The sequence below is a fragment of the Bos taurus genome, chromosome 3, assembly GCF_002263795.3.
Source record: "Bos taurus isolate L1 Dominette 01449 registration number 42190680 breed Hereford chromosome 3, ARS-UCD2.0, whole genome shotgun sequence".
Lineage (NCBI taxonomy): Eukaryota > Metazoa > Chordata > Mammalia > Artiodactyla > Bovidae > Bos > Bos taurus.
This window is the reverse complement of record NC_037330.1, coordinates 79,938,520-79,964,742: the sequence shown is the minus strand read 5'-3', so window position 1 is coordinate 79,964,742 and position 26,223 is coordinate 79,938,520. Positions and strand designations below refer to the sequence as shown.

The following is a 26,223-nucleotide window of genomic DNA, read 5'->3' as shown; positions in this document are numbered from 1 at the left end:
TTTCACATTCTTCCTGCTCATTCCTTTTCCATATGAGGCAACTTTCCTACTCTGAACTCCATGGATGCTATTAGACTGATGCAAAAGGCCATTTTAAGCTGAACTCTACCTTTTCTATTATGCGGTGTTTTGGCTCACAGCACTGGGTTTATGAATAATCATGGTATTTTCTAGGATCTCCATTTACACTGCTGACACACACAAAAAATTAGCAAAGAACTCTATCTCACGGCCTTAACTAAGTTCTCCAAAAATAAAAAATCTGGCAACACCCACCTCCACCCTGCCCAGGGCTTTGACCACTAGCAGAGCAGAGCTGAGCTTCCCTGGTGCAGGGAAGGCAAACACTACCTACATATCTCTGCTGCTGCTGCGGCTGCTGCTAAGTCGATTCATTTGTGTCTGACTCTGCGCGACCCCATAGATGGCAGCCCACCAGGCTCTGCCATCCCTGTGATTCTTATATGTCTGCTACTTGCTTTAAAAACCTTGACAGAGGTTGGACTTGATTGCAATATCCTTTTTTGCAGAACCTGGAGATATTAGAATCTTTCCCAACATAAAACTCTGGACAGCTCCCAGTAGATTAGCATTGGTATTCTGATTGATACCCCTTTGCTTGGGAGAAGGCAACGGCACCCCACTCCAGTACTCTTGCCTGGAAAATCCCATGGACGGAGGAGCCTGGCGTGCTTCAGTCCGTGGGGTCGCTAGGAGTCGGACACAACTGATCGACCTCACTTTCACTTTTCACTTTCGTGCATTGGAGAAGGAAATGGCAACCCATTCCAGTGTTCTTGCCTGGAGAATCCCAGGGACGGAGGAGCCTGGTGGGCTGCCGTCTATGCGGTCACACAGAGTCGGACACGACTGACGCGACTTAGCAGCAGCAGCAGCAACACCCCTTTGCTTTAGAGTTTGCTGAGGTTAACTGCAAGATTGAATTCGGAATTCCATGGTAAGGACTTTCTTAAGAAAGGGGTAGGAACCTGCCTCTGGCGATAGTGTACTTAAAATCCTCTTGGTTGACTTTCCTTTCCGTGTCAATATAACACACTATTTCCATTGCCTACACAGAGTTTTCCATGTGTGATGAAAAAGTTGTTTATAGAATTCCTTTGAATTGAAAGGTTTACTTTCAGAATTTTCTTTTTTTAAAATTTTTATTGGGAAATAGTTGATTTACAATGTTGTGGTGTTTTCAGGTGTACTATAAAGTGAATCTGTTGGACATATATCCACCCTTTTTAGATTCTTTCAGAATTTTCTACTGAGAATTGGGATCAAAAACATTTTAAAAATGGGAAAACCCAATGAAATCTAGATAGCAGGTAGATTTCCCAGTCCCCTCTTGGTTTTTCCTTCATCTTGCTTCTTCACATAAGAGCTTTTAATAAGACTTTACTTTTACTTTCCTCTGCTATTTTAGTAAGTACTTGAGAAATCTTCTTATCAGGCTATAAAATAGGTTTAGCACAAATGCACAGTCTTTTAACTGAACTGCACAGAGCCAGATGGATTTAGGAATGAAGAATTTTTTGCACGTTAGAAAGTCAATATGATAAATAAACTGCATATTACTTAGCACCCCTGAGTGTATCTCAGACAACAGCATGTCATTAAATATGTTAAAATGTCTGCAGTGAGGGGCTGGAAGAAGTTGCTGCTGTAGGTGTCCCAGCTTTAGGCAGACCAGATCACACATTGAGCTTTTGCAATGGACCAGGCATTGTAATAGGGGCTAGAGAAACAAGGATATCCCCAGTCCTCAAGGATCTTCCCTTCTGGTTTGCGAGGAAATGGCTATATTGTGAAATTTGGGGAGGTGAAACATCAGAAAAGTAGAAAAGTCAAACGCTGAGGTCCTGGTACTCTCTGTTGGCCTCACTGCCCTCATAAAGTTTGCAACATTGTAGATCAAGCCCTGAGCATTTGGAGTGGGAGCACTGACTCCAAGACCTAGAGTACCAGAGAACTAACCCTAGGGAGTGTCAAATAGTGAGAATTCACACAAAGGAAACTACTTGAATACAAGGCCTGGCATCACCCAACCACCAGTAGTACCCTGTGCAGGATGCCTCACATAAACAACAAAAAGACAAAAATAAAAACCCAATCATCAGCAGACAGAATTACCACCTCACTCAGCTTTGCCCATCAGAGGAAAAACAAACAAACAAAAACTCAGCACAATTCTCACCCTGTACGAAGCTTACACAGACCACTGGACCAACCTTAGGAGGGCAGAAACAAAAAGGAAGAAAGAATTCAACCTTCTTCAAGGAAAGAATTCAACTTTCCTTCAAGCCTGGGAAAAGGAGACCTCAAACACAATAAGTTAAAAAAAATAATAATGAGAAGGGAGAGAAATACTATGCAAAGGAAGGAACAAACTAGAAATACAGAAGTCCAAATTAATGAAGAGGAAATAAGCAAACTACATGAAAAAGAATTCAGAATAATGATAGTAAAAATGATCAAAAACTTGAAAACAGAATGGAGAAAATGCAAGAATCAATTGACAAAGACCTAGGAGAATTAAAGAATAAACATACAGAGACAAACAACACAATTACTGAAATTAAAAAAACTCTAGAAGCAATCAATAGCAGAATATCTGAAACAGAAGAACGAATCAGTGAGCTGGAAGATAAAATGGTGGAAATAACTTCTGAAGAGCAGAATAAGGTAAAAATTTTGAAGAGATTATAGTTGAAAATTTCCCCAACATGGAAAAGGAAATAGTCAATCAAGTCTAAGAGGCACAAAGAGCCCATACAGGATAAACCCAAGAAGAAACATGCCAAGACACATACTAATTAAACTAGCAAGACTAAACACAAAGAATATTAAAAGCAGCAAGGAAGAAGCAACAAGTAACATACAGGGGAAACCCCATACACTTAACAGTTGATCTTTCAGCAGAAACTCTGCAGGCCAGAAGGGAATGGCAGGGTATATTTAAAGTACTGAAAGGGAAAAATCTACAATCAAGATTACTGTACCCAGCAAGGATCTCACTCAAAATTGATGGAAAAATGAAAAGCTTTTCAGACAAGCCAAAGTTAAGAGAATTCAGTACCACCAAACCAGCTTTACAACAAATGTTAAAGTGACTGACATAGTCAAGAAATACAAGAGAAGAAAAAGGATCTACAAATCAACCCCAAACAGTCAAGAAAATGGCAATAGGAACATGATAATTACTTTAAATGTAAATGGATTAAATGCTCCAACAAAAAGAAACAGACTGGCTGAATGGATACAAAAACAAGACCCATATATATGCTGTCTACAAGAAACCTGCTTCAGACCTAAAGACACATGTAGACTGAAAGTGAGAGGAAGGAAAAATATGTTCCATGCAAATGGGAAGCAAAAGAAAGCTGGAGTAGCAATCCTCCTATCCAAAAAAATAGACCTTAATATAAAGAATATTACAAGAGATAAGGAAGGACATTCTTTAATGATCAAGGGATCAATACAAGAGGAAGACACAACAATTATAAATATCTATGCACCTAACATAGGAGCACCTCAATACATAAGACAAATAGTAACAGACATAAAGGAGAAATTGACAGTAACAATAATAGTAGGAGACTTTAACACTCCACTCACACCAATGAACAGATTATCAAAACAGAAAATTAATAAGAAAACACAAGTCTTAAATGACACATTAGATGAGATGGATCTCATTGATATCTTCAGGACATTTGCATCCAAATGCAGAAGAATACACCTTCTTCTCAAGTGCACATGGAACATTCTCCAGGATAGACCACATCTTGGGTCCCAAATCAAACCTCAATTAATTTAAGAAAATTGAAATCATAGCAAGCATCTTCTCCAATCACAGAGCTATGAGACTAGGTATCAATTATAAGAAAAGAAACACAAACACATGGAAATTAAACAACACATTTCTAAATAACCAACAGGTTACTGAAAAAATCAAAAAAGAAATAAATTGCGAGAGACAAATGAGAATGAAAACACAACAACTCAAAACCTGTGGGATGCAGCAAAACCAGTTCTAAGAGGGAAGTTTATAGCAATACAATCCTACCTCAACAAATAAGAAGCTCATCGAATAGACAACCTAACTTTATACCTAAAACAGCTGAAAAAGGAAGAACAAAACCCCAAAAAACTTAGTAGAAGGAAAGAAATCATAAAGATCTGAGCAGAAATAAATGAAAAAGAAATGAAAGAAACAATAGTAAAGATTAATAAAACCAAAAGCTAGTTCTTTGAGAAGATAAAATTAGCAAACCTTTAGCCAGATTCATCAAAAAAAAAAAAAAAAAGAGAGAAGAATCAAATCAATAAAATTAGAAATAAAAAAGGAGAGGTTACAACAGACAATGCAGAAATACAAAGGATTAGAAGAGACTATTATGAACAACTATATGGCAATAAAATGGATAACCTGGAAGAAATGGACAGATTATTAGAAAAGTTCAATCTTCCAAGACTGAACCAGGAAGAAATAGAAATTATGAACAACCCAATTATAAGTACAGAAATTGAAGCTGTGATCAAATATCTCCCAAAAAACAAGAGCCCAGGACCAGATGGCTTCACAGGAAGATTCTGTCAAATATTTAGAGAAGAGCTAATGCCTATCCTTCTAAAACTCTTACAAAAAATGTCAGAGGAAAGAACACTTCCAAACTCATTCTACAAGGCTGCCATCACCCTGATACCAAAACCAGTCAAAGATAACACAAAAGATGAAAACTACAGGCCAATATCACTGAAGAACATAGATGCAAAAATCCTCAACAAAATTTTAGCAAACAGAATTCAGTAACACACAAAGCTCATACACTGTGATCAAGTTGAGTTATTCCAAGAATGCAAGGACTCTACACCATATTAACAAATTGAAAGATAAAAATCATGTGATAATCTCAATAAATGCAGAAAAAGCCTTTGACAAAATTCAGCACCCATTTATGGTTTAAACTCTTCAAAAAATGGGCATAGAAGGAACCTACCTCAACATAGTAAAGGGCATATATGATGAACCTACAGCAAACATTATTCTCAATGTTGGGAAACTGAAAGCATTCCCCCTAAGATCAGAAACAAGACAAGGGTGTCCACTTTCACCACTATTATTCAATAGTCCACTTTCACCACTATTATTCAAGTCCTAGCTACCACAATCAGAGAAGAAAAAGAAATAAAAGGAATCCAGATCAGAAAAGAAGTAAAGTCTCACTGTTTGCAGATGACATGATACTGTACATAGAAACCCTTAAAGATAGTATCAGAAAATTACTAGAGCTAATCAGTGAATTTAGCAAAGTTGCAGGATACAAAATCAATACACAGAAATCACTTGTATTTCGGTATACTAACAATGAAAAATCAGAAAGAGTAAATGAAGGAGTCAATCCCATTCACCATTACAACAAAAAGAATTAAATATCTAGGACTAAACTTACCTAAGGAGACAAAAGAGCTATACACAGAAAATTATAAGACACTAATGAAAGAAATCAAAGATGATATAAACAGATGGGGAGATATTCCATGTTCCTGGGTAGGAAGAATCAATACTGTGAAAATGACAATACTACCAAATGCAATCTACAGGCAATGGCACCCCACTCCAGTACTCTTGCCTGGAGAATCCCATGGATGGAGGAGCCTGGTAGGCTACAGTCCATGGGGTCGCTGAGGGTTAGACATGACTGAGCGACTTCACTTTCACTTTTCACATTCATGCATTGGAGAAGGAAGTGGCAACCCACTCCAGTATTCTTGCCTGGAGAATCCCAGCGACAGAGGAGCCTGTTGGGCTGCTGTCTATGGGGTCACACAGAGTCGGACAGATTCAATGTAATCCCTATCAAATTACCAATGGTATTTTTCACAGAACTGGAACAAAAAATTTCACAATTCACATGGAAACACGAAAGACCCCAAATAGCCAAAGTAGTCTTGAGAAAGAAGAATGGAGCTGGAGGAATCAACCTTCCTGACTTCAGATTATACTACAAACTTACAGTCATCAAGACAGTACGGTACTGGCACAAAAACAGAAATATAGACCAATGGAACAAGATAGAAAGCCCAGAAATAAACCCATGCACCTATGGGTACCTTATTTTTGACAAAGGAGGTAGGAATATACAATGGGGCAAAGACAGCCTCTTTAATAAATGGTGCTGGGAAAACTGGACAGCTGCATGTAAAAGAATGAAATTAGAACACTTCCTAAAGACCTGAATGTAAGACCAGAAACTATAAAACTCTTAGGAGGAAAACATAGGCAGAACGCTGGATGACATAAATCAAAGCAAGATCCTCTATGACCCACCTCCTAGAGTAATGGAAATAAAAACCAAAGTAAATAAGTGGGACCTGATTAAACTGAAAAGCTTTAGAACAGCAAAGGAAATTATAAGCAAGGTGAAAAGACAGCCCTCAGAATGGGAGAAAATAACAGCAAATGAAACAACTGACAAAGGATTAATTTCCAAAATATACAAGCAGTTCATGCCAGGAAAAACAACCCAATTAAAAAGTGGAAAAAAGATCTAAACAGACATTTCTCCAAAGAAGACATACTAACAAACACATGAAAAGATGCTCAACATCACTCATTATTAGAAAATGCAAATCAAAACTACAATGAAATATCACCTCACACCAGTCAGAATGGCCATCATCAAAAAGTCTACAAACAATAGATGCTGGAGAGGGTATGGAGAAGGAATGCTCTTGCACTGTTAGTGGGAATGTAGATTGATACAGCTACTGTGGAAGATGGTATGGAGATTCCTTAAAAAACTAGAAATAAACCCACCATATGACCTAGAAATTCCATGCCTAGGCATATACCCTGAGGAAACCAAAATTGAAAAGATGCATGTATCCTAATGTTCATTGCAGCACTATTTACAATAGCTAGAACATGGAAGCAACCTAGATGCCCATCAACAGATGAATAGATAAAATTTGTGGTACATATACACAACAGAATATTACTCAGGCCATAAAAAGGAACCCATTTGAGTCAGTTCTGATGAGGTGGATGAACCTAGAACCTATTATACAGAGTGAAGTGAGTCAGAAAGATAAATATCATATTCTAATGCACATGTACAGAATCTAGAAAAATGGTACTGAAGAATTTATTTACAGGGCAGCAGTGGAGAAACAGACATAGAGAATAGACTTATGGACATGGAGAGAGAGGAGGAGAGGGTGAGATGTATGGAAAGAGTAACATGGAAACTTACATTACCATATGTAAAATAGATAGCCAATGGGAATTTGCTGTATGGCTCAGGAAACTCAAACAGGCTCTGTATCAACCTAGAGGGGTGGGATGGGGAGGGAGATGGGAGGGAGGTTCAAAAGGGAGGGGATATATGTATACCTATGGCTGATACATGTTGAAGTTTGACAGAAAACAACAGAATTCTGTAAAGCAATTATCCTTCAATAAAAAAAGAAAAAGAAAAAAAAAATGTCTGCAGTGAAACATAACTCATAGCCCTGAGTGAAATCAATGAAGACATTTATAAGTAACTTTCACATCAGTTCTAGTCAGATTTTCCCACAAACGTAGGGAAACCTTTAGTTTTTCACAGCTTTTTGCTTTTCAGAACTGGGGAGGAGGGATGTGCATCTGCACTTGGTTTGGAACAGGGATCTAGCTGCCAGGAGATGAAGTTCCATAGGGCCATCTGCCCCATGGAGGGCCTGGAATGTCACTCACCAGCCTCTCCATTCCTTCCCCAGAAGAAAGGAATTTCCTGCTGCAAATCTTTCCGGCTGCCCATTTTACGCTGAAAGTAGCTCCTCCCAGTTGGTGTAAAGGGCCATCCTAACACCAGAGCCATTTCCTCTGGTCACTTATTAGGCATGGGGTTCACTTCTGCTCCAGACTGTGGGAGAAAGGCCCTGCTTTTGGCTGCAGGTCATTTGAAGAAGAAAAAGACCATGAGAGGAGGCAGCAAGGACTAGGAAACGATGTTTTGTTTTTTTTCAAAGCACCTAGCATAGTGCTGGGAAGAAAAAGAGGATGGTGGTAGTAGTAATTTTAAAAATAAGAAAAACCACTTAAGTACTACTTACTATTGATCTGAGCACTTTCCATATCGAATCTCATGTAATTTTCACAACACTCAATGGGAGCTAGGTTCTATTTACTACTCCCGTTTTGCAGAGGGGAAAACCAAGGCACAGAGAAGTAAAGCCACTTTCTCAGCACAGAGCCAGTAAGTAGCAGAGATGAGATTCAAACTTGGGCTGATTCTAGAGTTTTTGGTCTTCATGCCTATGCTATATTCCTCTCAAATGCTCATCAGATAGTAATTGAATGTTATGTGAAATACATCAAGTTTTCCATCAGTAAGAGTCTAAAAGCATTGTTTTTTCCAGGCTGCTCTTTCTCTCTTTCTGAACTTAAGTGTGTAGACTCTAACAAAAAGCAGTAATTCTGTGGCTGGTGACTGACTGTTTCTGGCATACTGGCCTTCCTTAGATCAGAAATCGGAGAAGTCATTCTGCGAGGAGGACCACGCTGCCCTAGTGAATCAGGAGAGTGAGCAGTCAGACGATGAGCTTCTGACGCTGTCCAGCCCACATGGCAATGCCAATGGTGACAAACCTCACGCAGCCAGGAAGCCCAGCAAAAAGCAGCAGGAGCCAGCTGCCCCTGCACCCCCTGAGGATGTGGATCTTCTGGGTCTAGAAGGGTCTGCAGTGAGTAAGAACTTCTCTTCGCCGGCAGCTCCTCCCTCCAATTCCGAACTTCTGAGTGACCTGTTCGGGGGCGGAGGTGCAGCCGGTCCCGTCCAGTCTGGACAGTCAGGGGTGGACGACGTGTTTCACCCGAGTGGACCTACATCCACCCAGTCCACACCACGCCGATCTGCCACCTCCACCTCTGCATCTCCAACACTGAGAGTAGGAGAAGGTAATTGTTTCCATATTGTGGTGTACTTCTCAGTGTTGAATTATAACTTTTGGGCCAAGCAGGTGGAATCGAACTTTCCTCATAATCTAGCCTTTTCTGATCTCCCTAAAAGTCTGCAGAAGGTCTGTATCTTCATGTCAGTGGGAACCACAAGAGGAAATAGAAATACTGTCCATTTTGGTAGGACAGTCTAAGAAAGAATATTTGAGTTCATCACCCTTACTTTTTTTTTAAGGCTTCAATCCCTCAGCTGCTTATTTATTTCTTCTTGGAGGTATAGATTGATGAATTGTTATTAATAATAACAGCAACTATTTGTGGGGTACTCACTATTTGCCAAACATGGAATTTAACACCAGCCATGAATTCAGTCTTTATAAAAACACAGTAAATAAGGTGCTATTGTTATCTGCATTTTCTAGTTGAGGAAACAGAGGCTTAGAGTCAAATTAGTAGTGTACTTTTATATAGCGAGTCCCTGGGCCCAAAACTAGGTCATTTGACTCCTGAGCTTTCCCTCAGTTTTCCTGTAATGGCTTCTTGAAACTGTAGTTTTCTGAATACGTTTTTGCTGTGCAGAGAAGCACTTAATTAATTTAAGATATATTTAAGGGACCCCTGCCAGCAGCACAGCTGATGGAGTGGAGCAGTTGGTGCCAGATGAAGAGTTTGAGCCCCATGAGGCTCAGTCAGCTTCACTCCGCTCATTGCCACAGACTCAATCCTTCTTGTGGCTGGCCACCCACATTTTTTTGATGTTTGCAGGCAGACTCTTTAACATCTGAGCCACCAGGGAAGCCTAATTTAACATAGGTTGGTATTAAAAGTGTCCCAAGTAATAGTGAGAAGATTTTAGCATTCTCTACTGGTGGACATCAAAGTTAGGTGTCTGCTTGCAGGTATTCTATAAATCTCAGTATTCTCATTTTATAGAAGGGATAAAGTTTGGTTGGTATTAAATGAGCTAAATGACACACATCATGTAATAGAGTGCCTGATGTATAGTTGATTCATTGCTGCTATGTAAGGCTAATCTACTGCCCGGCAGACATTAGGAGAGCACTATGCCAATGAAGTTGTAGCTGAACACATATTAAATCATATCCCTCCCTGGGTTTTGAGAATGGGGTTTATTCATTAACTCGTTTGACTGTAGTTATCTATTCCTAGAATAGGTCACTCCTACTCCAGGAAGCAGTCAGCCCATTAGCTTGATGCTTACAAATTAGGAAGTGACATCTCATTATAGGGAGCTAATTCCCTTGCCCATTAATGCAAAATTAAAGTCCAGTTATATATATGCCACTCTGTCATTTTCATCACATTTATCTCACGTCTGTGAAGAATATGACATGCCTTTGGGAAATTCCTGGAATTTGAAGTCCAAAAACTTGAACATGAGTCCAGTCTTATCATTTACTTGATATTGGGCAAGAAACTCGGCTCTCTGAACCTCAGTTTTATTGTCTATAGAATGAAAATGCTATCACTTCTGTCTGACAGCTAACAGGATCAGCTGATGTACTCTTTATGAAAGGCAACATAAACCCTAAAGAAATGATGCAATACTAAGTTACGGCATTGTTGGGCTTCCCTGATGGCTCAGTGGTTACGAATTCTCCTGCCAATGCAGAAGACATGGGTTTGATCCCTGGTCTGGGAAGATCCCACATGCCACAAAGCAACTAAGCCCGTGTGTCACAACTGTTGAGCCTGTGCTCTAGAGCCCAGGAATCGCAACTACTGAGCCCATACGCTGCAACTGTTGAAGCCCACATGCCCTCCACAGCAAGTGCAGCCACTGTAATGAGAAGCCCAGGCACCATAACAAGAGAAAAGCCTGCACAGCAATGAAGATCCAACATACTCAAAATAAATAAATAAAATTTAAAAATACTATTATTGTGTTGTTGCTGGAAACCTCAGCTGCCACTTTGTTGTAGTTTTCTTGGTTCATTCACAAACTTTTTTGCATTTTACTACATCTGCACCTGGTTTCTAGCAAGTTGTAAGCAAGCAATGTTTTGAAAGCATTTTGTGTCATAGAACATAAGGTGTGATGAGAGCTCAGTTTTTGTCACACTCATTTTCTTTTCTTTTTAACTTTTGATGTGCCAGGACCACTAAAAACACAAAACTAAGCAAAACCTGGTCAGTGAGGTTTTCTACTGTTCACCTTAATAGCAAAGCTCCTCGTGCCTGGCGTTTGTTCACTAATTCACTGAACATGATCACAGTTCATTCATTGATCATCTCTTGTGATCCAGGCCATGGTTTCACCACTTATCTATTAGTCTATAAACTTGCTTGATTTATTTCATGTTATTAAGATGTCCAAAGGCCCACAGGGCCCTTGTTTATAGAGTTTATGGATCATCCTACAGGTAAATCAGGAGTTCTCCTTTGTCCTCAAAGAAAGGGTTATTCACATGTAGTCAGAAATCCTTGGGCTTCACTGTTAACCCTGAAGGAAGTTTTAAGGATAGGATGGGCCTGTGGAGCAGCCCATGAGGCAGGTGTCATCCTGACTTTTCCAGTATTTGGCCTAGGGCCTTGTAAGAGTGACAGCTGTCCAATATTTATGGAATGAGTGAACCCATAGGACAAAGAAACACCTTTTTCCTGTTTTCTAGGTGCCACCTTTGACCCATTTGGAGCACCTTCTAAACCATCAGGTCAAGATTTGCTGGGTTCTTTTTTGAACACAGCCAGTGCTTCCAGTGACCCCTTTCTTCAGCCTACGAGGAGTCCTTCTCCTACAGTGCATGGTAAGGAAGTATTTATGCTGTGTTTAGTGGAACAGGGTTCCCTACAAGACATCAGTAGGTGTTCAGATATAAAAACATCTTGTAGGCAGGGTTTTGTTTTGGCTTTTGTTTTTGTTTTTTCTCCTTTGAATCTGCATACATTTTTTTAAAATTTTATTTTATTTTTAAACTTTACAATATTGTATTAGTTTTGCCAAATATCGAAATGAATCCGCCACAGGTATACCTGCGTTCCCCATCCTGAACCCTCCTCCCTCCTCCCTCCCCTACCCTCCCTTTGGGTCGTCCCAGTGCACCAGCCCCAAGCATCCAGTACCATGCATCGAACCTGGACTGGCGACTCGTTTCATACATGATATTATACATGTTTCAATGCTATTCTCCCAAATCTCCCCACCCTCTCCCTCTCCCACAGAGTCCATAAGACTGATCTATACATTGGTGTCTCTTTTGCTGTCTCGTACACAGGGTTATTGTTACCATCTTTCTAAATTCCATATATATGCGTTAGTATACTGTATTGGTGTTTTTCTTTCTGGCTTACTTCACTCTGTATAACAGGTTCCAGTTTCATCCATCTCATTAGAACTGATTCAAATGTATTCTTTTTAATGGCTGAGTAATACTCCATTGTGTATATGTACCATAGCTTTCTTATCCATTCATCTGCTGATGGGCATCTAGGTTGCTTCCATGTCCTGGCTATTATAAACAGTGCAGCGATGAACATTGGGGTACATGTGTCTCTTTCCCTTCTGGTTTCCTCAGTGTGTATGCCCAGCAGTGGGATTGCTGGATCATAGGGCAGTTCTATTTCCAGTTTTTTAAAGAATCTCCACACTGTTCTCCATAGTGGCTGTACTAGTTTGCACTCCCACCAACAGTGTAAGAGAGTTCCCTTTTCTCCACACCCTCTCCAGCATTTATTGCTTGTAGACTTTTGGATCGCAGCCATTCTGACTGGTGTGAAATGGTACCTCATAGTGGTTTTGATTTGCATTTCTCTGATAATGAGTGATGTTGAGCATCTTTTCATGTGTTTGTTAGCCATCTGTATGTCTTCCTTGGAGAAATGTCTATTTAGTTCTTTGGCCCATTTTTTGATTGGGTCATTTATTTTTCTGGAGTTGAGCTGTAGGAGTTGCTTGTATATTTTTGAGATTAGTTGTTTGTCCGTTGCTTCATTTGCTATTATTTTCTCCCATTGTCTTTTCACCTTGCTAATAGTTTCCTTTGTTGTGCGGAAGCTTTTAAGTTTAATTAGGTCCCATTTGTTTATTTTTGCATTTATTTCCAATATTGGCTTTTGTTTTTGAAAAGCTACATATCTCTTAAAAATTAACAATTCATGTTAACATATTAAAAGTTCTGCAGTGTTTTACAGTAAAGAAGCCTGCTTAACTTTTACTCAGCTTCCCTAAAATTTAATTTGGAAATTTTTTTTGCATTAGAGCTACATGCACAAAATGCATAGGGTACCACCAGTTGTAGGACATATCTTTATTTTATGTGCTGTCACTTTCAGTTGATTGGAGGATGCCTACTAGTTGAAATCTTTGAATTATGAAAAAATATGTGTCTTGAGTTAATAAAATGCAATATGACAAGCATTCCACAAAATTAGTATTCCACAGAGCAGTTTAGAATACAATATCCCGATATATTAAACTAGTTCTAAGATGAAGCCACTAACCACACTCGACTGTTGAGCACTTAAAATGTGCCAGTCTGATTTGAAACATACTAAGTGTAAAGTGCATACCAGAATTCAAAACTTAGTACAAAAAAGCAATGTAACATGTCATTAATATATTTATATTAGTCATTTAATATAATATTTTGAATATATTAGGTTAAATAAAATGTTATATTAATATTAATTTTGCCAGTGTCTTTTTACCTTTTTTAATGTGACTACTAGAAAAATTTTAAATTATACAAGGCCCACATTATATTTCTAAGTTAGAGACAAACTTTGTGGAAAGAATCATAATCACATCTGTTTGTAAGAGCAAAAAGGTATCACTTAGGTAACACTGATTAAAACTGAAGGTCTTCAGTGAAGGATATATGGCTTTGAGCTGGAGAAATGAAGCTCCTTCTTGATGCTGAAGGATGCTGAACCCAAGTGGCCTAGACTTAGAGGACGATGTATTTATAGTTGAAGGCCCCCTGAGCCCCTCTGGGGAACACAGTGTAGTGATCAGCTTGACTTCATGGGAGCTATGCAAATGCAAAAGGAAACTGTGCAACACTGAGTTGAGTTGTGCAACTCTGGTCAAACTGCAATGACAGAAAATGAGGAAGCAGTCCAGGAACAAACTTTATGGGTGATTTCCTATTGCTCTTAAATCTCAAACTGTATGAAGTGGATCCACAGGACGATATGCAAGAAATTCACCTCTGACCCTTGTGCCATGCCCACTTAAAAGAATCTCTGGATTGGAAGTTGGCTACCCCAAGAGGAAAGATGCAGGGTGATAGGTTAAAGCTGTTGTTTTTGTTCACTTATTTAAAATGTAGGTTATGTCATTGCTGTCCCTGCAGTGGCTCCCTGCTTCACTCAGCATGGAAGCCAAAGTCATTGGGATGGCCTTGGTTGGCCCTCTGTGCTCGAATACCCAGGGCTGTGACCTCCTTCCCTACTTGCTCCCTCTGCTCGTTCCATTCCAGTCACATGGCTCTCCACCGTTGCACTGGCCGTCGTCTCTTCCCCAGACCATGGCATGGCTAATTCCTTCTCCTCTTTTATCTTTGCTCAGCAATCAGCTTCTCAGTGGGGTCTCCTCTGACTGCTCTATTTCACATGGAAACTTCTCCTCCTGTCTATCTTTCCCCACTAGAACATGAGTTCAGAGGCAGAGACTTTTGTTAGTTTTGTTTACGAATGCTTTCCTAGTGCCTACAAGATCTATATGATGTGTTGTATTATCTACCTGTCTTTCCATATAAAATGAATTATATTTTTTCCTATATAAATCTCTTTGATGCATACTGATAATATTAATAAGGTTATCTATTGTCCTGACTTTAATACTTTGAATTTACTGTTTTCATGTGAGTACCACCTTTTATGTCCCGTGGGTATGGATGTTTGTACTTGAGCATGGCAGTACGGACTTGGTTCTACCTTGTGAGTTGGCTAGATGTTTATCCCTCCGTTTCAGCCAGTTAGAACTCTTTTCTTTCGTGGCTGTGCTGCTGATTTTGATCTGTGTGATGCTAGTGTGTGAAAGAATGTTCCACTGTCCTTGCTGAGAAGGGAATTATTCCATTGTTAGTGGGTCAGTTGCATCCTCTTCATATATAGATGAGACTCAGGCATCAGTTTGGGAGGTCAGATTGCCCACCTCTAGTTTCTACAAGGCACTATCCATCACTTGTGAAAATCAAGAAATGTTGCCTTCAAGTTCTATGAATATTTACTGAACATTTTCTCTGAAGAGAATAATTATTTAGGGCTTAATCTGAGAAGAAAAACTGAACAAGTAACCATAATAAAAAGCTAAGTAGAAGTTTAAAATACTGGGTATTATCTTTTCATTTGTTTATTCCTTTCTCTCCAGCAGATTTTAAATTTCTGGAGGATAGGCACTTGTCCTTTAGCTCTCTGTTCCCTGATGGTGACTTGTGTGTGGTAGGTTTGTGGGTTTGATTAGTAATACAGTTGAAGTACTAATTCCTAGTTCTGCATCCTAGTTGGGTGTAAGACTAAGGTCAGAGTTTAAAGGAAGTCAAACAGAAAAAGTTAGCAAAATTATCTAGTTTCCACCTCAGTTTTCATGGATTACTGTGGAAAAAGAGAAGGGAAAACTGAAAGAAAAGAACTGTTATTTCTGATAATGTTATATTCTATTTAATTCAATGATGGGAACGTACAGTGTCTTGGTTCGTACTAAGGAAATAAAACAGGTAAATATAAGGCTTGATAAGGATGGCTTGGTGCCTTGATGAACCTTTTGGTGGTGATATGTGTACTGTGTCTTAAATCCTACTTGCAGTGTTATTTTAGTATTTGCTTTGTATTCTTTGATTTAATGAACAGAACCTAGAAGAGTCTTAGAAAGAAGTTCTTTCTTATGGCATCCAGTTTCTTATTTGCATTCTACAGATGCAGAAAAAGTTTACTCTACCAATGTGTACTCTAATATACCTGATTATATTTAACTGAACATTTCTTTTAAATTCTCCACTTGAAACTTTGAGAAGGGTCAGTCAGTTCAGTTGCTCAGTTGTGTATGACTCTTTCTTACCCCATGGACTGCAGCATGCCAGGCTTCCCTGTCTTTCACTAACTCCTGGAGCTTGCTCAAATACATGTCCATTGAGTCGGTGATGCCATCCAACCATCTCATCCTTTGTTGTTGCCTTCTCTGCCTGCCTTCAACCTTTCCCAGCATCAGGGTCTTTTCCAATAAGTCAGATTTTTGCATCAGGTGGCCAAAGTTTTGGAGTTTCAGCTTCAGCATTGGTCCTTCCAATGAATATTCAGGACTGATTTCCTTTAGTATGGACTGGTTGGGTCTCCTTGCAGTCCAAGGGATTCTCAAGAGTCTTCTCCAACACCACAGTTCAAAAGCATCAATTCTTTGCACTCAGCTTTCTTTACAGTCCAACTCTCACATCCATACATGACCACTGGAAAAATCATAGCTTTGACTAGATGGACCTTTGTTGGTGAGGTAATGTCTCTCCTTTTTAATATGCTGTCTAGGTTGGTCATATCTTTTTCTCCAAGGAGTAAGAATCTTTTAATTTCATGGCTGCAGTCACTATCTGCAGTGATTTTGGAGCCCAAGAAGATAAAGTCTGTCACTGATTCCACTGTTTCCCCATCTATTTGCCATGAAGTGATGAGACCAGATGCTATGATTTTAGTTTTTTGAATGTTGAGTTTTGAGCCAGCTTTTTCACTCTCCTCTTTCAGTTTATCACATTCTGCCATAAGAGTGGTGTCATCTGCATATCTGAGGTTATTGATATTTTTCCTGGCAATCTTGATTCTAGCTTGTGCTTCGTCCAGCCCAGCATTTCTCATGATGTGCTCTGCATATAAGTTAAAGAAGCAGGGTGAAAACATACAGCCTTGATGTACTCTTTTCCCAATTTTGAGCCAGTCTGTCTGTCATTCCATGTCCAGTTCTAACTGTTGCTTCTTGACCTTCATGCAGATTTCTCAGGAGACAGGTAAGGTGATCTGGTATTCCCATCTGTTTGAGAATTTTCCACAGTTTTTTTGTGAGCCACACAGTCAAAGATTTTGGCGTAGTCAATAAAGCAGAAGTAGATGTTTTTCTGGAACTCTCTTGCTTTTTCGATGATCTAATGGATGTGGGCAGTTTTATCTCTGGTTCCTCTGCCTAAATGCAGCTTGAACATCTGGAAATTCACAGTTCACGTACTGTTGAAACCTGGCTTGGAGAATTTTGAGCATAACTTTGCTAGTGTGTGAGATGAGTGCAATTGTGCAATAGTTTGAACATTCTTTGACATTGCCTTTCTTTGGGATTGGAATGAAAACTGACCTTTTCCAGTCCTGTGGCCACTGCTGAGTTTTCCAAACTTGCTGGCATATTGAGTGCAGTACTTTCACAGCATCATCTTTTAGGATTTGAAATAGCTCAACTGGAATTTTATCACCTCCACTAGCTTTGTTCATAGAGATATTTCCTAAGGCCCACCTGACTTCACATTCCAGGATGTCTGGCTCTAGGTGGGTGATCACACCATCATGGTTATCTGGGTCATGAAGATCTTTTTTGTATAGTTCTTCTGTGTATTCTTGTCATCTCTTCTTAGTATCTTCTGCTTCTGTTAGGTCCATACCATTTTCTGTCCTTTATTGAGCCCATCTTTGCATGAAATGTCCCCTTGGTATCTCTAATTTTCTTGAAGAGATCTCTAGTCTTTCCCATTATATTGTTTCCGTCTATTTCTTTGCATTGATCACTGGATGGCTTTCTTATCTCTCCTTGCTGTTCTTTGGAACTCTGCATTCAAATGGGTATATCTTTCTTTTTCTCCTTTGCCTTTCACTTCTCTTCTTTTCTCAGCTATCTGTTTGTAATGCCTTCTAAGACAACCATTTTGCCTTTTTGCATTTCTTTTTCTTGGGAATAGTCTTGATCACTGCCTCCTGTACAATGTCATGAACCTCCGTCCATAGTTCTTCCAGCACTCTATCAGATGTAATCCCTTGACCTCCCTTGAGAGTGGTCAGAATGATCTATTTTGAAGCTGTAGTGAGTTTGTTGTTTTAGTGACAGTAGATACATCCCTGACAGCAGCATGGTGGGTGGATGGTATCTAGTCAGTTCCTAGTAAGTGTTCTGATTGACTCATATTCTCTGTTAATGTCCCAGCAGAGGAGACAAAAACAAAAAAAATTTAATTTTTATTCATTTTTTAATGCAAAATACATTTCCTATTGGGATACAACAATGTTGCAATAATTTCAGGTGAACAGTGAAGGGACTCAGCCACACATATACATGGATCCATTCTCCCCCAAATGATAAAACAACATTTTTGTTCTAAGTTGCTCATGCAGTTTATGCCAGCTTAAGGCAAATTGAGTTTGAGTTTCATTTCACCTTTTTTCTATTGCCTACTGACTTTGTGTTAAGGGTAGAGGTGGGACCCATGCAGATGGATAAGATAATTCTTGCTTTCACAGCGTACTTGAGACAGATATATGCACAGTTACAATTCAGAGTGTACCTTTGGAGGTAAAATAAAGGCGAACAAGGAAGTAACAGAGACAAACAGTATATGGCTTCCACCAGTGCTCATATAAGTAAGTACAGATGAAGGCAGAAAATACCAATGTTGCAGAATGTGGAGAGAGCTCAGAGGGAGAGTAGAATCACGTGAGACATGGGCATATCATGAGAGGGAGAGCATTTTCTTTTGTGAACTCAGAAAAGTGGATTCTGAGCTATTTTGTCCTGATTCTTTTTCTTCTCCTCGTTTGCAGCTTCTAGTACCCCTGCTGTGAACATTCAGCCAGATGTTTCAGGAGCCTGGGACTGGCATACCAAACCAGGTAAAGATCAGCAGATGAATTTTGTGCCACATAATTGGTCACTGGAGCATAATCCTTCACCCAAGGTGAAGTGAGTACTTGCAGAGTGCTAGCCCCATTTATGGAAGTTACTAAAGGTTCCCAATCTGAGAAAGCTTTTCACATTGCCCTTGATGACATGGTAGTGCTGCATGTCTTATGATAATTTCTCTAAGTCTCAATTTGCTAAATGTTTGCCGTGACAATAGAGTTAGACAGATCTGGGTATACATCTAACTCAACCATTTAGAAGCTCTTGAATTTTTTTTTACCAGTCTGAACTTCAGTTTTCTTATCTGTAAAATGGAATTCACAATTCTTATCCCACACAGTTTAAGTGAAATTACTTACATGAAATTTTCTGGCATAGAGTAGGTGTTGCATAATCTGAATGGTTTTCTCTCTTACAGAGAACTTGTTTTAGATCTGAATTTGTCTATAGTAAATAAATTCTCTTTCTTATGGCTAGTATTGTATTTTTTGAGAGCCATCTTGTGTGATTATCTTTCTGACACTGTGCAAGTTACACACACACACACACACACACTTTCTAAAGCAGTTGCTGTTTCCTTATGTAACCAATGAGAAAATATCGACACTCAGAAAAGTTAAGCAACGTGTCAAAGGTCACTCAGCTAGGAAGTGGCAGAACCAGAATTCAACTCTGACTCCTCTCATAGGAAATCCCATAGGAAAGAATGGAGTCAGGTGACATGAGGTAAGCACCAGATGTAATGGTTTAGAGGAGTGGCTGCTACTGCTAAGTCACTTCAGTTGTGTCTGACTGTGTGCGACCCATAGACGGCAGCCCACCAGGCTCCCCCATCCCTGGGATTCTCCAGGCAAGAACACTGGAGTGGGTTGCCATTTCCTTCTCCAATGCATGAAAGTGAAAAGTGAAAGTGAAGTCGATCAGTTGTGTCCGACTGTTAGCGACCCCATGGACTGCAGCCTACCAGGCTCCTCCGTCCATGGGGTTTTCCAGGCAAGAGTACTGGAGTGGGGTGCCATTGCTTGGTAATGACTTATACCTTTTCTGTTCCCTGTCCTTGCTCCAGGTCACTACTCCCTTAAATTAGGGAAATGGGGTCTAGCTACTTCTAACATATTTGCAAACCTTGTCCTAATTTGCCCTTAGAGATGAGGTGAGCAGTAGCTCTAGATTTCTGAACTTCAGAATTCAGCCTCAGACAACTAATTCATTTGCAATGACCTTCTTATTTTTTTCAGGAGGTTTTGGAATGGGAAGCAAATCAGCTGCCACCAGCCCAACAGGCTCCTCGCATGGTACTCCCACCCATCAAAACAAACCCCAGACTCTGGACCCTTTTGCTGACCTTGGGACATTAGGTATACACATAACAAATGAAGATACATACTTATTTTGGCTACAAAGCCTCAAATCTAAATCTTTGGGGTTAAAAATAAGCTGTAGTGTTTACCTGGGATCTAAAATAATCTGTATTTTTAAGCTATATTCTAAAACCTAAAGCTGTCTTTTTAGAAAAGGAAACAGGCTTCAAATACTGGGTTGGAGCTAACCCCTATTAATGCATTTCTCCAATCCCTGAGTTTGGAGTAGTAGTAGTGTAAATAAAGTTAGAACTTCTGGGAGCATCTGAAAATAGAGTTTGCACCGAAAGTAGTGACTATGTAGGGAAACAGTGAGAGACAAGGGTGGTCAAATAGAGCTGTGCCACGAGGGGCCCGCTGTGTGCAGGTCTTATTCTGAAGTTGCCAGTGAGGTCCTCACACTGTGCCTCTCTTCTCTCCATGGGCCACAGTCCTCTCTGGTCAGTTTGTAATCTTCCATACAGAAAATAGACCCTCTGGAGAGTATTTCTAAAGAGTTTTTTCATCAGATGTTAATTATTATTATTATTATTATAGGATAAGTGTTTTATCCAACCAGTCCATTCTGAAGGAGATCAGCCCTGGGATTTCTTTGGAAGGAATGAGGCTGAAGCTGAAACTCCAGTACTTAGGCCACCTCATGCGAAGAGTTGACTCATTGGAAAAGACTCTGATGCTGGGAGGGATTGGGGGCAGGAGGAGAAGGGGACGACAGAGGATGAGATGGCTGGATGGCATCACTGACTCGATGGACGTGGGTTTGAGTGAACTCAGGGAGTTGATGATGGACAGGGAGGCCTGGCGTGCTGCAATTCATGGGGTCGCAAAGAGTCGGACACGACTGCAATAATCAAAGTCCACGGAAGCTGGTGTTTCCAAAACTACTCACTCATAAAACACTTAATTGAAGTTCACTGAACCCAGTGTTTCCAAAATTACTTGCTCATAAAGCACTTCAGTTCAGTTCAGTTCAGTCACTCAGTCGTGTCCAACTGTTTGCGACCCCATGAATCGCAGCACGCCAGGCCTCCCTGCATCGGTGCTCGTGCTGATGCTCCCTAGAGAGGGGTACAGTGTGCAAGGTTCTGTTTTACCAAGAAATCTCTCTTCAAGGTGTAGTTGATTGGACTAGTGTGTTTTGAAACTTTTTCCCTCCTCCTTTTCCATCCTCTCCTGTGAAGTGCAGAGTTGTTAAATAAGGATGAGGTAGCTCTGACACAAAGGTTTAAATAAGCCAACTTGATATTTTAGTTTCCCCAAAAGGCCTCCGGAAGCATTTAGAGCTGAATTATCTGCAGGGAATGAGAACATGCTACCGTTTTATTTTTCTTAGTAGTTATGTTAGAATCTTGACCTTTCCTTTTATATAATTTAGATCTTCTTTCCTTTTAAGAATTTCTCAAATTATTTTCCCTTTTTTTGTATCTTAAAGTTCAAATTTTAGAATAATAACATTCTATAAAACAGTCAAAGTTCTATTTCAAGTACAATCTTTTCAGTGTTCATTTTTTACCCATTTATTCATCCCACAATTAATTATTAAGTGCCTTCTGTGTTCTAACATTGTTTTAGTGAAAACCAACCAGCCAAACTAACAAAACCAAAACTAAATTCCTTCTTCTTAAAGTTGATATTCTAGAAGGGGAAATAAACATTAAATGAATAAATATACAATATAATGTCAACCAATAAAAGCAATTAATGTTTAGCTGGACATTTTACTCTGTACCAGGGTCTATTTTAAGTGCATTACATATATCATTTCATTTAATCTTCCCAATATTTTTTGAAGTAGAAACTATTATAATCCTCATTTTACAGATGAAGAAACGGACACGGAAGTTTCAGGAACACGCCCAAATCACAGGGTTTCAGCACCATGAACTCTAGGTCTGTGGCTTGCACTATGACCCCATGAGGAGTCCTGTGAAAAAATCAGGCAGAAAGTGATGGCGCGTGGGGGATGGGCCAGGGTGTTATTTTAAATATCGAGTGGTTAGGGAAGGGCCTTACTGAATAGGTGACCTTTATAAGAAGTTCTTTTAAAAAATTCAGCATCATGTCTTGCATCTAGTTGTCATGTCCTTTTAGACGCCTTTCACCTGGAATCATTCCTCAACCATTCATGACATTGATATTTGAAGGGTACAGGCCAGTTGCCAAAGTCTTGATTTGTTAACTTTGATCACTTGGTTAAGGTGATGTCTGCCAGGTTTGCTTCACCATGAAGTTACCATTTTTCCCTTCAGTAATTAATGAGTAAGCTGGAGAGAGAATTTGAGATTATCCAATTCTCCATCTGACCTTTACCCGCTGGTTTTAGCATTCATTGGTGATTCTTGCCTAAAGCAGTTATTGCCATGATATCTACAAAACTGTGCTTTTCTGATTCCCTTCTTCTTTCTGTATATATTAATTGGCATTTCATTCTAAGGAAGAATCTCCTGTCTCTCCCTCTCCCATCCCCTTCCTTCCTTTCTGACTCCCTCCATCTCTCACATCATAATGGCTAACGGATTCTTTTTTGACTCAGTTGGTTATCATCTATTACTGTTATTATTTAATGTTCACATGGTCCCACATTTGATTTGTGAAAGCTCCTTTCTTCTGACTTCTATATCATTTTCACTTGATTCCATCATTTTTGAGAGCTTTCTTTATGGCACAAGGTTTCCTAGGCTTCTCTTGAACTTCTTACATGCCTGTCCTATAATCCAGCATTTCTGAGAAATCTCATTCCTTTTTGTGGGGAATGGTATTTAGAAACCAAAATCTCTGCTATAAGTTTGTTTTTTTTTGCTCTGGGGTGGGTGTCACTGCTCTGCCTTCCAGGAGATGGAGATAGGTGATCAGTGGATATTAACACATAATTTACTCCCATCCACGGCCACAGGGTCTTCCTTGCCTTCCCCTGTTCCACATCTGTGTCTTGCATTTCCTTGGATCTCAACAACATTAATAGACAACAAAAATAGTTTTAGAATAGCTGCATCTTTATTACTACAACAATAAACCTACTTGGAGGAGTTCAAGAGTAGTGGTTATTTTTGTTTTTTTTTGCCACGCCTCATAGCTTGCAGGACTTTTCCCAACCAGGGATTGAATCCAGGCCACCACAGTGAAAGCCCATGAATCCAAACGACTAGGCACCAGGGAAATTCAAAAATATTTTTTTGAAGAGTTACTTGTTTTTGAAATGCAATAATTCTTAAAAACTGCTGGGGAAACTAGTTTCCTTTTGCCTCATTTTCGAGTCACATAATTTAGGAAAGGTAAGTGATTTTCCTGAAACTGTACAGCAAATGAGTATATAAGCAAGGGCTACTTACACACTAAAATTTTTGACTCCTAGGCAATTGCTTTAGAGTAAAAATTAAACTTCTAAGTTATATAGCTGCAATTAAAAAAAGATAGCATGCTTCTCCTTTAGGTATTTTCACATTGAACAATTCTGATACAAACACCATAGTTTTTCCCATAGATTCCGATTTAATTAGTTTGGTTGTGGCTTGGGTATAGAGAATTTTTAAAGCTCCCCAAGTGAGTCTAATGCACAGCCAAGTTTGACAACCACTGCTTTTGCTTTTAATGAGAATAGCTGTGGGCTCTGGGTTTAGCTACTACTCTATATTTCCGTCAGTTCTCTGCTTCAGTGGCTTTAAAAATTAGAATTGCTAACCAGTCTAAAAAATATTTAGGAAAGAATTCTGAAAGGGTAACATCAGAAAGCCCTGCAATGTTGATGAGCAGCTTGAGATCAGAGGCAGCATCTGCCATTTCACCACTGTATCTGCAGCCTCATGTGGAGAAGACGCTCAATAGTGTATTATAAATGAACAAATAAATGGCAAAGCGGTGGGAACATGGAAGAATTTTTTAAGTTTTTCAGGTCTTTCTGTAGTTACTGACTTTTTAAATAATAAACGTAATATATTCAGAAAGAAGATTGTAAGCATCCTTAAAATAAAAGATGAAATTCCAGTGTGGAATGTCTACCCAACCTCAGGTATGTTGAGGTGCTGTTGGCAGAGGGGCCCAGAGGCTCACAAAGAAGGGCTTCACGACAGGGGCGATGCCAGCCTGTAGTGCGCAACAGTGCCATTCCCTTTTTCTATTACCAAGTATTTATTGAGCCTTTATGGTGGATGGGTACATGCTGGGAATATGAATTTGCATTATTTTAAAATGGTGCCTCTTATTTGCTTAGTTCAGGAATTGTGAAGAGCTTTCACATAGTCATTGTGCCTTTATGTTTTTTCTGCGATGTAGACATAGTTCTGATTTTACAGGTGATAACACTGAGGTCAAGGAGATAAGTTTTTCACTGAACTTCAGAAAAGCGAGGATTCTCCGTAGGCTGTTTTCGGCTATTTTCCTGGGGCACTGTATCTGGTACCTAGTTGTTGTTGTTTAGTTACTAAGTTGTGTCTGACTCTTTGCGACCTCAGGGACTGCAGCATGCCAGGCTCTTCTGTCTTTCACTGTCTCCCAGAGTTTGCTCAAACTCATGTCCATTGAGACAATGATGCCATCCAACCATCTCACCCTCTGTCATCCCCTTCCCTCCTGCCCTCAATCTTTCCCAGGATCTGGGTCTTTTCCAGCGAATTGGCTCTTTGCATCAGGTACCCAAAGTGTTGAAGCTTCAGTTTCAGCATCCATCTTTCCAATGAATATTCAGGGTTGATTTCTTTTAGGATTGACTGGTTTTACCTCCTTGCAGTCCAAGAGACTCTTAAGAGCCTTCTCCAGCACCACAGTTCAAAAGCATCAATTCTTTGGCACTCAGCCTTCCTTATAGTTCAACTGTCACATATGTACATGACTACTGGAAAAAAACATAGCTTTGACTATACGGACCTTTGTTGGCAAACTGATGTCCTTGCTTTTTTAATATACTATCTAGGTTTGTCATAGCTGTTCTTCCAAGGAGCAAGTGTCTTTTAATTTCTTTATAATTTCTTAGCTGTACTTATCATCCTCAGTGATTTTGGAGCCTAAGAAAATCTTTTTGCTTTCTGGTACTTGGTAATGCTCAACAAATACTGATGAATGAATATATGAATGAATGAATAAATAAACGAATGTAAGAATGAATGCATGAATGTGTGATGGAGCAGAGACAGATTGGTTCCAAGTCTGCTGGTCATAACACAGCATTCCCAGTGGGAGTGGGAAGAGGAACCCACATCAGACCAGAGGAACAATACTGATAGAAAGAAGAGACAGTAAGTGAGGGATGACTCACTTACTCAGAGATTTGTAGTAAAAGACTCAGAGATTTGGAGAGGAATTTGAGATTATGGATGCAGGAAATGAACATGACATGTGGAGATGGGAAGTTCATAGTCAAGTCCCAGCTCCATGAACTAGATGTGTGACCATAAGCCTGTAAGTATACCAAGTATACCTCCTTTATTTCCTTATCTTTAAAGTGGGGCCAGACTGTGGAAAATGGTATGGACATTTTTCAAAAAACTGAAAATAGAACTAACTTATGACCTAGCAATTCCACTCTTGGGTATACATCTGGAAAAAAACCCCACTAATTTGAAAAGATATGTGCACCCCAATGTTCATAGCAACATTATTTACAATTACCAAGATATGGAAGTGACCAAGTGTCCGTCAGCAGAGGAGTGGTTAAAGAGGATATGGCATATGGCAGTATACACAGTGGAATACTATTCAGTCATAAAAAGAACAAAAATTTTTGCCGTTAATAGCAACATGGATGGATTTGGAGGGCATTATGCTAAGCGATGTATGTCAGAGAGAGAATGACAAATACTGTATGATATCATTTATATGTGGAACCTGAAAAATACAAGAAATACAGCAGATAAGAAGCAGACTCACAGATATAGAAAACAAGTTAGAGCTTACCAGTGGGGATTAGGGGGAGGGCAAGAGAGGGGTGAGGAAATGGGAGGTACAAATTATTGGGTATAAGATAGGCTCAGGGATGTACTGTAAAACATTGGGAATATAGCTAAGATTTTGTAATAACTAAATGGAAAGTAACCTTTAAAAATTGTATGAAAATGAAAAAATAAATGGTAATTTTGACAAAGAAAAATAAATAAAGTGGA

The 26,223-nt window shown here is 39.5% G+C and overlaps 1 protein-coding gene across 3 annotated transcripts in view; it reads left to right on the top strand.

The window, feature by feature from the left end:
• The window catches only part of DNAJC6 (DnaJ heat shock protein family (Hsp40) member C6), a 178,916-nt gene that overhangs the window by 142,700 nt on the left and 9,993 nt on the right, over positions 1 to 26,223 (top strand). For all 3 annotated transcript variants that reach the window (XM_005204448.4, XM_005204449.5, NM_174836.2), the window contains 4 exon segments: positions 8,513 to 8,947; positions 11,581 to 11,715; positions 18,692 to 18,760; positions 20,009 to 20,128. In XM_005204448.4, coding sequence (XP_005204505.1) covers positions 8,513 to 8,947; positions 11,581 to 11,715; positions 18,692 to 18,760; positions 20,009 to 20,128 — 759 coding nt within the window.